This window comes from Ctenopharyngodon idella, chromosome 8 (genome assembly GCF_019924925.1).
Source record: "Ctenopharyngodon idella isolate HZGC_01 chromosome 8, HZGC01, whole genome shotgun sequence".
Lineage (NCBI taxonomy): Eukaryota > Metazoa > Chordata > Actinopteri > Cypriniformes > Xenocyprididae > Ctenopharyngodon > Ctenopharyngodon idella.
This window is the reverse complement of record NC_067227.1, coordinates 19,613,271-19,628,465: the sequence shown is the minus strand read 5'-3', so window position 1 is coordinate 19,628,465 and position 15,195 is coordinate 19,613,271. Positions and strand designations below refer to the sequence as shown.

The following is a 15,195-nucleotide window of genomic DNA, read 5'->3' as shown; positions in this document are numbered from 1 at the left end:
ATAGCGTAATATCATGCAGGTATAAATTTCTTTTTAATTGATTAGTAAATTGTTTAATTAAGGTTTATACATGCTAGTTTCCCTGACAGGGTTCAAAATAAATCATTTCATCAAGATAAATAATTTCATCGGGTGTAATTGGGGATGGAGCTAAAATCTGAAGGACAGTGGCCCTCAAGAAGCAGGATTAGTCACCCCTGAGCTAGAGCCTTTATGAAACTTATAGCGTGCGGCATTTGTCCAATTAGTGACACTGACACCGTGAATATTCAAATAAGAACATTAAAGGATTAGTTCACTTTAAAATGAAAATTACCCCATGATTTACTCACCCTCAAGCCATCCTAGGTGTATATGACCTTCTTCTTCAGACGAATACAATCGGAGTTATATTAATAATCACCCTGATGCTCCAAAGCTTTATAATGGCAGTGCATGGAAACCACCTGTTTGAAGCTTGAAAAAAAGTGCATCCATCCATCATAAACGTACTCATAAACGGGTCCGGGGGGTTAATAAAGGCCTTCTGAAGTGAAGCGATGCGTTATTTCTGTAAGAAAAATATCCATATTTAACACGTTATAAAGTAAAATAACTAGTTTCTGCCAGACCGCCTTCCGTATTCAACTTACGAAAAAAACGTAACTGACGTCGCGTCATGGATGGATGCGCTTTTTTTCGAACTTCATGGATGGATGCACTTTTTTTTTGAGCTTCGGTGGTTTCCGTACACTGCCATTATAAAGCTTGGGAGCATCAGGGTGATTATTAATATAACTCCGACTGATTCGTCTGAAAGAAGTAAGTCATATACACCTAGGATAGCTTGAGGGTGAGTAAATAATTTTCATTTTAAAGTGAACTAATCCTTTAACCCAGGGTTTAGGAATGTACAGTGTGAAACGTCAGTTTATGAATACCTAAGATTATTTAACCCCGGTAAATTATGAGAAACGTGAAGCAAGATAACCCAGGATTCTTTTTACGCAAGGTTTACAATGACAGAGGGTTAACTATTTCAAGTGTGAAAAGCCCTAAGTTGTAAGAAAATAATTAATGTACAGTAAACGCTTTTATAAAATTATAAGCTTCACATTGCTTCTAAATCAGCCAAATATTGGCCACAATAATTTCTATTGTAAGCATCTCAGTGTAACCTCTATTTTTGCTTTTTGCCACAAACACTGTCAACTGAGCATAACTGGTACAGAACCCAGAATATTCCTTTAAGCTTAGAGAAAATTCACTTTAAATAGTTGCTAATTATGGTTTTTAAAGAGTATAGGATATGGAATGTGTTCAATTCTCCTGGCTCTGTTTATGTTGAAGCACTCATGATGTAGAAATCTGCAGTGTTAACACTGTATTTATTTACCAAGCTCAGCGTTTTCAATGGCAGAAGTGTAGTGCAGCTCTGTTCTAACAATTTTTATCAGCTGGACAATGAGTCCAAAATGTCATGTGTTCCCAGCACCATTTGCTAAGGGACTGACTTTGTATAAACAGGCGACATGTGGCCATAACCAGGCTGACATGGGTATCTGCCCTGAGGAGTATAAGCAAGCTCACATCTGTCCTGGAAATTGACTGGCACTGTGGGCTGCAAAATGTCAGGTATAAGTGGTGATCGCTCTAGAGTGTGCCATTTTAATAGGGTAATTGGTCTTCACTCTTGGTCTTCACTCCTCTAATAACCCTGCTGATGAAAACAACAAGATGCAACTAGATTTATACAGTTTATGAAGGAAATGCGAGTGGTGGTTGCCTGCACAAAATGCACTGCCATGATGCTAGGGTGCAGGGCATTGATACCATGCCATTGTTATGTGGTTGCTAAGATATTCTGGGGCCAGTTACATAAACATAGCCGCTAAATTATGACCAGTCTTGAAAAAAAAAAAAAAAATTAAAAAAAAAAAAATATGACCAACTTGTAAGCAGTTTATGCAACTGGCCACTGATCTTTAGAGTGGTCTTTAGCATGTTGCTATGCCATTTCTAAGGTATCCTGGGTGGTTGCTATGGAATTACGAGGTGGTTGCTAACTGGTCCAAATCAAAACAGCCTCTGTCTCACTCTCTCTCTCTCAAATCTCTATGATATTCTGGTCCTTAGAAATGGCTCAGGTTTGTCATTCAATTCAAGTCTGTGGGAATTTTTTCCCATCCATTTTATCGGTTAAAATTTTTCAAATCTATAAACCTATGTATAAGGAATAGTTATAGTGATTCTTACATTAGCATTAGGATGATCAAATGACTACCTAACTAACTTACTATCAGAACACATTGGATGGTGCACAAAGACACACATGTACACTGTTTCACAGGTATATGTTTCTATAACATGTCATCTGTTTAACCATCTAAAGATGCAATCATATACAAGAGAGAGCACTCTTCTGACTGAATGCTAAGACTTCAATCAAAACACCTAAAATACCTCTCTCTGTTGCTCTTTAATTCACACTCTTTCCCTCTTTTTCTTTCACATGCCTCCAGTGTGAACCAGCACACCAATCAATAATGTGTAATTTAGATCTCAACCTAAGAAATAATGATTTTGAAACTGCCTATACATGCTAGATTATAAACCACATGTACTCAATAAACAATAACCCCCCTGATATTTTCGGATCTGTAGCAGACTACATCAATCTACACGTTTACACATCTGAGAACTGGTGCTTTTCAAGAGTACTGGGGGAAACACAAATGTCATTTATCAATGACAAAACATTCCTCCTAAAAGCTGCTTCTCAAAATACCTCTAAATAAATGACTTAAAAATAGTTAACCAAGGTCAGAAATGTGCTACAATATTTACAAACAGAAAAACGCAAGAAAAAAAAAAAAAGAACGCTGAACTAAATGTGCCTTTAAGCACTCTGCGTCCAGCATTTCAAATGCTGTCAGTCATGTACACTGATCAGGTATAACATTATGACCACTGACCGGTGAAGTTAATAACACTGATTATCTCTTCATCACGGCACCTGTTAGTGGGTGGGATATATTAGGCAGCAAGTGAACATTTTGTCCTCAAAGTTGATGTGTTGGAAGCAGGAAAAATGGGCAAGCGTAAGGATTTGAGCGAGTTTGACAAGGGCCAAATTTTGATGGCTAGACGACTGGGTCAGAGCATCTCCAAAACTGCAGCTCTTGTGGGGTGTTCCCGGTCTGCAGTGGTCAGTATCTATCAAAAGTGGTCGAAGGAAGGAACAGTGGTGAACCGGCGATAGGGTCATGGGCGGCCAAGGCTCATTGATGAACGTGGGTAGCGAAGGCCGTGTGGTCTGATCCAACAGACTATCTATTGTAGCTCAAAATGCTCAAGAAGTTAATACTGGTTCTGATAGAAAGGTGTCAGAACACACAGTGCATCACAGTTTGTTGCGTATGGGGCTGCATAGCCGCAGACCAGTCAGGGTGCCCATGCTGACCCCTGTCCACCGCCAAAAGCGTCAACAGCATCAGAGCATCAGAACTGGACCACGGAGCAATGGAAGAAGGTGGCCTGGCCTGATAATTCACATTTTCTTTTACATCACGTGGATACTTTGACACGTACCTGACACCTACCTAAGCACTGTTGCAGACCATGTACACCCTTTCATGGAAACGGTATTCCCTGGTGGCTGTGGCCTCTTTTAGCAGGTTAATGCGCCCTGCCACAAAGCAAAAATGGGTCAGGAATGGTTTGAGGAGCACAACAATGTATTTGAGGTGTTGACATGGCCTCCAAATTCCCCAGATCTCAATCCAATCGAGCGCCTGTGGGATGTGCTGAACAAACAAGTCCGATCCATGGAGGCCCCACCTCACAACTTACAGGACTTAAAGGATCTGCTGCTAACATCTTGGTGCCAGGTACCACAGCACACCTTCAGGGGTCTAGTGGAGTTCATGCCTTGACAGGTCAGGGCTGTTTTGGCAGCAAAAGGGCGACCAACACAATATTAGGGAGGTGGTCATAATATTATGCCTGATCGGTGTATATTACCTTTAAAAGCTTGCCCAAAAATGCTCTATTTGAAAAGCAATACAAATTAGGGCTGCACGATATTGGAAAAATTACATTGTGATATTTTAGTTTTCCACAATATACTGCGAATGTTCACTATATTACTTAAAGTGCTCTATTTGAAAATAATGAATCATTCTTGGAACTTGAAAAATTTGGGTGTTTATATATTTTTTCCATGAACCAACTGAAACCTTAGTATAACCATTATATATATATATATATATATATATATATATATATATGTGTGTGTGTGTGTGTGTGTGTGTGATTATATATTGTGATTATTATTAAATAAAATATTAAACAAAATAACATCGATTTAAATATTAAAATATTATTCTATAAAAAAAGGAATATTTTATAAAAATAAAGCTTTTATTTTGGTGTTTTTTTTCAGCAAACAAAGTGAAGCACAGCGCTCATACACAGTTTTTAAAGTATAGATGAACCAAGCTGCTATAAGATGCTGAACACCATATCATGAGCATTAAGCCATATTGCTATATTGATTTGATTTTGATATTTTATGTAGTCCTAATACAAATTGTAATTAATTCAATGCAACTAACACTCCTGCAAGATTTCCACTGAAACACAGCATCCTTGGCTAAACCTAAAATGCTGTGTTTGCCTCTTGGTCAATTAATTTTGCTCTATTAATTAAATCTAAGGTTTGCCTCACAGATTCAATGGGGCTTTATGGGACGACGTCTACAGAATTCTACAAATATATCCATGTAGATTAAAGCAGATTGCATTAAATGTATCATTTTACTTACTAAAATGTCAAAATGGGTTACACTTTATTTCGAGAGTTCACTTTAGACATTCTACTATCTTTGCAACTGTAACTTTGCAACTACATGTTAACTAACTCTCATCAGAGTATTAGTAGACCTTTAGGTTAGGGTTAGTGGAATAAGTTGATATGTACTTGCAAAGTATACACATTATTTGTATACAGATTTAGCACATTGTCACAGTTTTTAATAAATTTCAGGTGAATCTGTGCTTCCTGTACACTCTCCAGACAAAAACGCATGCATTTAGTCCCACTGAGACAACAGATGGAAGATGGTGATGATCTTTGACTTGGAACAGTAAAAGCTTTTCAAAATCCACAGGATTTTTACAGAGAACCACTGTGTCTATAGGACAATGTAAGTAATTATTGGTACACTTTCACTATGCATATTCCTTTTGGCACCTTACTTATCATTTTAGAGTTAAGTCAAATTTTCGTGCTCTTCTCTCTGTGGGCTACTTTACTCATGCACTATGGCAGCTGTGTTCAGTTACTGACCTAGTATGTTCTCTTTTTAGACTCCTGGTGATGAGTTATCATAGAGAATGTATTGACTTTTACATCAACAATGGGGCCATCCCTCAGTGCTATCATATTTTTCTCAGTCTGTCACTATACTGGTATTTCAATATAGCAATTTTACTCAGAGTGAGCGATTTAACACCGCGTGGATCTCTATTCAGCTCCCCGTACTGAAGCAGCGGAGCGGAAAAAACATGTTCCTGCCATTTAGAATCATATGTTGATACGTTTGATCTCCATTAGTGCTGTATCTACTGCATAAAAGTACTTCCTCTTAGGTGGAGCAAAAGAGTTTGTCTTTTCACCTGAAGAATTGAGCTCTATGACTGGCTAAAGCCTTTTATAAAACGCTCATATAATTTTGCTGTGCAATTTCCTAGCCATTGTTTCAGGAACCACAGGAAAACATTTTAAATGGCTCTATTAAAATTTGAATTTATGGCTGTCCAAGACCACATTATTGAAAAATGAAATACGCATGTCAATTAATAGCCTGTTTACGTTAATAAGGACCTCCCACCTCCAGTGGATTTCAGGCAACACACTGCTAAGCACACAGACAAAAAATAAATAAAAAGAAATTGTGAGGCCCATTTTCCAACATCAGAGAAGAAGGAACGGAGAAGTTTTATAATAATAATATTACAATCATGGAATAGTTTTAGCATGTTATTGAATATGGCAATGTTAATGTATTTGGTCTTGGCAGACTAGGTCTACTATGCTGCTGCTGTTGATTATTGCTGCTGCTGCAGATCGAGTACGGACTTGCTACTGCTAATAGATACATAGACAAGCTTGTAAGCATGTAAGATATGCTACAGCTGCATAAATAGACATACATAAATCCTGTAGCAGATCTAGGCAGGTGGAGCTGGGGGAGGTGGAGGGTTTCAGAGGAACTCTGATAGCTTGCAGTAGGACTAGCCTACAGCAAACACTGAATCAGACTATTTAAATGTTGAGTAAGCAATCTCATTGGCTGCAGGATCAGTAGAGGCCAATCAGCTTGTGCCATGCGGTAAAGATGAGATTGCTTGCAGATTGCATGTAAAAGACCTATCAGCCTGCGCCCTTTAGAGTTTCATGACTGAACTAGATATAAAAATGAACTTTAACAGGGAAGACTGCAAATGGTTGTAACACTTTTTGCATAGAAATTTGCTTTTTGTGCTGTTTATCTCAAACTTTGATGTAAGTTTCCTACATTTGTCCTGGTACAAATCAGTTTTTTTTTTTTTTTTTTTTTTTTACATTTAGATGAAAGTTTTAAATGTTACAATAAATCAAACAAGAGAATCAGATCTGTGATTTAATATCCATTACTCTGACCAAATTCTAGCTCAAAACAGTTTTTTGTACTGTCATTTTTACTTAGAGACTTACAACTTCTACTGTTACTGAGGGTGGCACTCATGTATAAAGGTGATTTCATCCCTTAAATGGTTAAAGTGACTGTGTTACAACTCAGGCTGTTACAACCATTCCCACTCTCCCCTCTTTGAGAAATTGATTTTAAATCACAAACTCTAAATGCCAAATTTAAATTGAATTTTCCTTTGAAAAATCACTTCTCGTATAATAGCAGGACCCCAGAGACGAACAGCTACATATGGATAATAAGAATCTCATCATACAGTACCTCTGAGAGAAGATGTCCCTGTAGGGACTGCCATGCTGCATCGCAATGCCGTAGCCCCTGTCAGCCACATTGTTGCTCACGGTGTAGAGCGAACAGTCCTCATCGTTAATGGCCACATACTCCAGCACAGCTGCATCCCACACAAATGCAAAACGTCCGTACTTCACCTAAGAGGGTGAGAAAAAAGACACACATATGTACACAAAAGAACAGGAGAGTTAAGAGAGACGCAATGGAAATCACGTTCAAAGAAAAACAGAGAGGCACATGAGGACGAATTCAAAACCAAATCAGGTGGGAACCAACTGTCCATAAATAATGCAACCAGGTGCTGAACATTTATCAAAAGTGGCTAGTCCACATAAAGCACCATTGCTGAAAAACAATCAAGCCTTAATTAAATCCCAGCAGGACCTCGCTACTCTTTTTACTATTAATTGTTTATTAAGTATGGCTGAGAAGCGTCGCACAAGGAGGTTTTACATCTTTAAACTTGGTTTGCAGGGTCGCCGTTTCTAAATTTTACTTCTACCAAAACAAGTTCAGCAGAAAAGACCCTTGCTATAATATAGATGTCTAAATACTCACAATCTCTGCTCTTTGAGTGAAAAAAGGCTCCAGACTTTAATCTTCAGCTCTATGAAAGAATTCTCAAAAAAAGGCCTATGTTTATTTAACAGCTACAGACAAAAGGGGTATTCATTTCCGATACTGAAGATGCTATCTTTGAACAAGTCAAGAGAAAGATGGCTTCTATCCTCTGACAGAACATTTCAAGGTTACGAAAGTCTTGTGTTAAAAAAAAAAAAAAAAAAAAAATCAATCTGTTTTTAATGAAAACCAGAGAGCTTTCTTTTTCAATTCAAGTCTATCTGTAGTTCAACATCCAAGGATATATTTTGAAGCGACCTCATGCTAAGATACGGTTAACTATTGATGTAAAATATGTACACACATTTGCGTGGGTTTTTTGGTGGTAGACACGTCTGAATTTTTAGGCAGAAACATTTTAATAGCCTTCTCATGAAACTTTCAGGCATTTCAAAACAGTCTGCAACAGGACAGAGCTAGATCAGAGAGACTGCCTTCAGAGAAAATCGCTATTAAATGAGTAAACATCTTATTTACTCCAAACGGCTTACCAGACATAGCGTGTAACTACAGGTCAGTCTGCTAAGCACTAAAATGGGCTGCAAGTGGCTCCTGGCTTCAGAAAACACTGAGAATATTCTCACATCGAGAGCTTATTTAGATAAGAGCAGCAGTCATTTCACTTCAACGAATGCAGATGCAACTTCACTGCTTACAGATATGAAGCTGCTCTGCAGGCTTCAACCGATAACTCTTACGCTCATTCGGCGTCCCTTTAAAAGTGTTCAATATGCTTGGGTGCTTGTTTCAAAATACATTGCAAAGAACTTTAGAAATGGGCCTATTGCAATTTTTAGCAATATTCATTATAGCAATATTCATTATGTATGTATTAAGAAATTTATTTTGCTTGGCTACAGACATAGGCTGGGGGATATGGCCAAAACAATTATCACAATAAAACTTTTCATATCAGTCGATATCAATAATTATCACGATAAATGTCAAATCATTATTTCTTTCAAGTTTAAAGGCAGAACATGACAAACACTTGCCAAACAGATGAACATTTCACAAACGAATATTGCATGTTTTGTCTCTTAGAAATGCACATTTGACAGTATAGTTTGAGTTGAGTGACAGTAGCAGTAGCTTGAATTGGGATGCAGATTTATGTTCATTAACAAAAACAGTAATGTGTAAAAATTGCAACAACCTCATATTTATAGGGTAAAATTTGGTCTTCCATAGCATTTGGATCATGTTAACCACAGATAAAATCATGTATTGCACCTCACTACCATGGTAAAAACTGGTAGTGGTACCAGTAACATGGTAACTATACTGTTTCTATGGTACTTGTTATGAAAAACAGTAGCCTAAAGACATTTAGTATAATACAAATGCACAAAAACTGCTATAGCTTAATAATCAAAAAAGGTTATATTCCGTTACTCCTTTAATACATATAGGCCCGGTTTTACAGACAGGGCTTAGCCTAAGACAGGATTAGGCCTTAGTTCAATTAAGATATTTAAGTAGCTTTTATAAACGTACACTAGAAAAAAACATCACTGGTGAGCATCTTGAGACAAAACAAGGGCATTGACATATTTTAAGCAGTGTTGTAGTCGAGACCAGCTCATTCGAGTCCGAGTCGAGACCGAAACCAGAGAGGGTCGAGTCCAAGTCGAGACTGAGACCAGAGAGGTTGGAGTCCAAGACAAGTTCAAGTTCACATAAGGTTGACAAGACCTAAAGGAATCTTCAAGAATATGTAAATGTTTGGTGGAAACAATAAAATTGGCACCATACTCTTTCAAATACACCATGGCATGTACACTGTAATTTATTTATACAGAGTGATATTGGTTTAAAAAATATTATCAGTTAAGGGTAAAAAGGCCACATTGTAGGTGGTGTAAAGGTAATTTGTTTCTATTTTGAATAAATGCTGTTATTTTTAACTTTTTTAAATCAAAGATTTTAAATCAATCGACTGAAAAAAAGGACCACAGCATGTTATAAAAAATATTAAGCAGCACTGTTTCCACTTTCCAACTTTGAAAATTAATCAGCATATTAGAATGATTTCTGAAGGATTATGTGACACTGAAGACTGGAGTAATGATGCTGAAAATTCAGCTTTGCATCACAGAAATAAATTACATTTTAAAGTATATTCAAATAGAAAACCATTATTTTAAATTGTAATAATATTTTTAAAATATATATTGCTGTTTTTAATTAGATAAATGCAGGCTTGATGAGCATAAGAGACTTAAGCTAAGCTAATAATTATCAAAAAGCTAATAATTATCAAAAATGGTAATATAATAAAGTCCTTTCACGTCACCATTTCGCCAGCCTACACTTTACATAATAGGCCTGTAGGTGGCACTTTGGCTTCATTAACTATGATAGTTTCATCAAATAATAATCGGTGTATCAACACTAAATGAATTGAACACTACTTACCATTAATGCGACTTTTGGCTTTGTAGTCAGTTAACATCCATTTTGTCAGTGATGCAATTTGATTTAGAAAATGAGACAAACCGCAGAAATTGCTCGTCTGTCCATGTAATTTCCACTTCACGTTGTCCAATGAAATTTGAACTTGTGCCATCACGATTGGTTGGGGTGTTATACATGACAAACCGGCATTGGTGAATTACGTAATATTTTAAAATATATAATATATAGATTTTTAATTAAATCGACACACTAGCTTTGATTATTGATGGAAAAAAAAGTTTAAAAAATTGCTTGGTTTATTTTCTTCCGTCGAGCCATAGGCACTCAGAGAAAGAACCATACATGGCTCAAGAGCCTAGGTTTCGAACAGACTGTGGAAAATCAGTCAGTCGCACACCCACACAACCCATAGCAACGCGTTATGGCAATGCCTCACACTGACGGATATGTAAAAATGATAGGAATTTTCCGACTTTTGAGCAATTCGTTACTATTAGACACATTGTCATGTTAATTATAATTCACATACATTTTGTTTTATTGACCACAATATTATCATTGCTATTTGCCCCCAAACATTAACATACAGTAATAGTCATGAAATATTTTGAATGTGACTCGAGTGGTCTTGGGAATGAGTCAGATTCCTAATATGTTCAAGTATGAGTCAATTCCGAGTCAATATGCACACGAGCCCATGTCAAGACCAAGACCAACCAGTTAAAACAGCTCAAACATGTATTTTAGTCTAGGACTAGCTTAAGCCTTGTCTGTGAAACCGGGGGTTAATGTCAACATTAATTATCAGTATTGTATTATTGCCCAGCCCTACTACGGAAGGAAGGAAAAAGTTGTTGGATGTGTAAAACAACCTAAGACTAAGTTGAAGTCTCTGCTAACTGGTTGCATTGGCAGTCGATTGAACAAACATGTAATCGGTAAGCATATGCTAATATGGCTAGCACCCTTTTATTGCTTTTCAGGCTGTATGCTACATTACCTAATTAACATTCATGATCCAGGATGAAATCTTTCTTAAGGATGCAAAATATATATCCGTACTATATCAGCTGTTGGCCAATATTAGAGATATTTTTTATTTATTGTTATTGGTGATATTGTTTAATTGTGTAGCTGTTTACATGTAGATTTTGCAGTCATCGTTAAAGGTAATTGTTAAAAACACTAATAATTTGACACCTAAATTCACTTGTAGCATTTAAAATGATAAAAACTGCATTTAATAACATGAAAATAATTATTAAAAATCGGTTAAATATCTTATGCTTATGTCAATAATGACATAATTACACACACACACACACACACACACACACACACACACACACACACACACACACACACACACACACACACACACCTCACAAAAGATCTCACCACAAGTTGAGAAGCTGAATAGAGATTGTTTTGTAATACCGGAGGCCTTTTTCTATTGATTCTAATTCAATTGAACTCAGGCAGCAGAGAAAAAATTGCCTGTGGTACAATTGCAGGTGATAAAATTGCCACAACTGCATTATAATGGGCATGTGACAGAGACAAGACCTGCATATAGTGTACAAATATAGCACAGGCTGGAAGTGGCAAAAAAAGGTGAGAGAAAGAGAGAAACTTCTTGACCCGGAGCATATTACAGATTGAAAAGTGAAGCATGTCCTGCAGGCCTTCAGGCTATAGCAATCATAGGGGCTGTGATTTTAATTGTGCCAAGGTAATTATTTCAAGCCATTTTCCCTAAAGCAAACAATGCTCAATGCATCCTAATCAGTACATTGTTTTTAAAGGAGGCATCAAGCACATGCCCTCATTAGATTCATATTCACCCATACATATTCAACGTTTCCTCCTAACAACAGGGCACTGAGTTAAAGTAAAGGCACACATTGGATGTGACCGTATTGGAAATGTAGTTCTCGCAACGCTCTCATGGTTTCAATGGCTTTGGAAAATGACAACACTCTATAAAAACCAGCAGGATTCCTCTGATATTTGGTGAGAAGTAAGCCCTATAGTATGAAACGAATCAAAGCTTTTATGAAATCAATAACTTCCAAAAGGACACAGCTGCATAATTTTTACAAGGTACAGAGGTTGTTTTTACTTTCTTTTTTTTAAAAAAAAAAACTAGTTCATTCAAAGTTACCCAAGTGAATTATGTACACAATTATACTGCTACACCTTTATTGCAGACACATATTTAATTTGGAAAGAACAGCTCAGAAAAATATTATATATATCTTCCCTAGATCAGCAGTAAATGAAAGTGCTAAAAAGGATATATAGATATTGCTCCAACATTATCTAAGGCACAACACATATTTTCCCAAAAGCAGCAAAGTTTGACTTCTTTCGCCCACATTTGTTAAGGTGTAAGTATAGTAGGCGTAATTTCAGATTTTTTCCAAATGAGTTTGCCTGCTGGTCATCATATGCTGGGTTTTCAGTCGCATATTTAATGTGAATTTTAAGATATTATATTAAGAATTTATGGATAGAAACAGCAAGATGTGAATAAAATTCCCAAATGTGCATAAAAATGGCTTTTATTCAGTAAGACTACATATGCATTAACTATGAGCCAACTGATTTACATGAACAACAAAAAAGTAATGTGACTGAATACACTCAGATGACCAGCTGACATCTCAAAACTCAAAGATAGGACATCTGGCGATAGCTAGCAGACACAAATTTCAGGCAGATATATCTCAAGTAATTTATTACACAACTAAAATAGCCACAATGGATTCCCTGGTGGCTAATACTTACTTTTTCATTTTGCACAAATTTCCCTGAAAGTGATAATCGTGTTTTCTTGAACAGCTACCTTTCACAAATAGTTTATGCAATATTCATAATTAAATTCACAACTTAGAGGAAACTTAGCCAAAGACAGTCGTTGGAGGGTGTAACGTTTCTATTCGGAACCTTAAGTCAACCATTTTTCTATTTACTATATTTACAAAGAAAAAAAAAACCTTCTTGATTCTCCATTTTAGCTCTTAGTTTAAAAAAAAATCTTTTTCAGGTTCTAACTCTAAAAGGTCAAAAGCATAAGACACTCCAGAAACCACGCTCCAGAGAACCCGAGGAAGTGTGGAGAGAGGCCCGCTTCATTTGATGAAGGAGGACATTCCTGCTGAGTGATCATCTCCCACGACGACATTACTGAGAGCCAATCAACTTTGTCCTCGGCTTTCCTGCTGAGACTTCTTCAAAAGGCCTAGGCTCAAGGTCCCAGAGGCCATTGTGCCAGCCGCAAGATTTTGTACATGGAACAGCCTGACCTCCATTAAGGTCGGCTTCGTTCTGTTTCGAGAATAGGTCCCGAGCGACAAAGTGGGCTCTCTTTTATTTCTATCCAAAGCACTTTTTTCATTAGATCCATTTATGTTTAAAAGATCCATATTCTTTCAGATTATAATTTAACCCATGCATGATTAAAACCTTTACCGAAACTGTTTGTATAATTGCTACTTGTCTCGACTGATGTTGCTTGTATATATAAAAAAAAGCAGACAAACCCAAAAATGTATCAGTTCAAACTTTAACTGAGCTGAACTCCCTATCACAAGCAAAAGTCAAGAGAAAAAAGTGAAAATTATACTTAAAATTATACTTTGCCTTCATTTAGAAATGCAGAGTGGTTAGCAGTAATTTTAGGGTCTGCTTTACTAATGTGCTGCTTAAAAGAATAGTTCATCCAAAAATGAAAATGAATTCTGTAATCATTTAAAAAAGATATTTTGAAGAATGTTGAAAATGTTTTCATCCATAAAATGCGCGGAGGCATTTACATTATTGGGGATAAAATATACTTTCATTGTATGGATGAAAATCAATAATAATAATAAAAAGGTAATCAGTTACATTAATTTTTTTGAGTTATGATGTTCCCAATTTTAAGTAAGCAGAGCTATCAAGTTTTGAGTTTGTAGTACTCATGCATGTTAATTCCTCCTAACTTGAAATACTGAGTTAGCTAACTCATACATTTTGATATAAATTAACATAAAATATTTATTTAATTAACTTTTTTATTTTAAGTTCTTGCAAATCAAATGAGTTATTTACTTCACTGTAAACCCTAAGAAAATACAAAAAAATGCCAACTTGCTAATTTGCTAACATGTTACAGTTTTTCTCGATTGCTTAAACACTATAACCAGACTTTTGAACTAAAATTTCAAAACCATAATGCTATTTATCAAAAAGCACACCCATTTCCCTAAACTATAAACACTATTCTCCTTTTTGACACATGAATCAGATTTGTTGAACTGTCACTGCAGAACTCTACACACAAATCCCTTCATTTCTCATTGCATACACCATGTTGTCATTTAGAAAGCACTAGCATTCAATATTGTTCACTCAAGTCAGCACAGCTTGAGCTCAGTTAGCACACAGTTACCCATGTGGAAACACTAAGAGTCAAAATTTATCACACACCAATCAGAACCTTCAATAGAGAGATAAAAGAGTCCGAGTCAGTTCATTCAGTTTTGGAACAATGGATCCAGAGAGACATGACTGAAAAGGTTGAGGACACCAGAGAGGAGGAGGAAGAGGATGAGCAAGAGCGGTAAAGAGTGGAGGAAGAGGTGAGGGAAGAGGAGAAGGACGCAGATTAGGATAAGGATGAGGTGCAAGGAGACAAGGAGTCTCAGATGAAATTCGTGCCACTAGTTGACCATGTCCTTGTCCATGTTATGACTATGAGGGAGGCTGGGCAATGAGTTCAGCCAAACTTAAGGTGCTTCACCATCGATCATGAGAACCTTCAGGGAGGAAAACAGGTAGGTCTACCTCAGTGTACTCTACTGTAACTTTTGAGTGTAACAACACATGCATCAAAGTGCCTTACATACAGATAGAGTTTCTGTCTGCTTCCATTTTGTAAAAAGGATGTTACAGTTACAGTAATCAGTGCTTCTATTTTTGTAGGACACAGAGACGATGGAATGTGTGTGTTTTTGAGGGCTTGTGTGTGATGTCTGAGGGCAAAGTTTATTTTTTCAGCAAGAGTGAATGGTTTTGAGTGTTGAGCTTCATTTTGACCTGAAAATAGGATGTTTGGGGAATTGGGTGAGACGTTATGGATTTGTGT

General features: G+C 36.7%; 1 protein-coding gene across 5 annotated transcripts in view; it reads right to left on the bottom strand.

Moving 5' to 3' along the window:
• The window catches only part of grid2 (glutamate receptor, ionotropic, delta 2), a 434,613-nt gene that overhangs the window by 18,994 nt on the left and 400,424 nt on the right, over nucleotides 1-15,195 (bottom strand). For all 5 annotated transcript variants that reach the window (XR_007931154.1, XR_007931155.1, XM_051901960.1 and 2 more), the window contains one exon: nucleotides 6,996-7,162. Coding sequence is in view for 3 of the 5 variants with exons in the window: in XM_051901960.1 (XP_051757920.1) it covers nucleotides 6,996-7,162 (167 nt within the window). In the remaining 2 variants the exon portion in view is untranslated. The remainder of the gene's footprint in view (nucleotides 1-6,995; nucleotides 7,163-15,195) is intronic.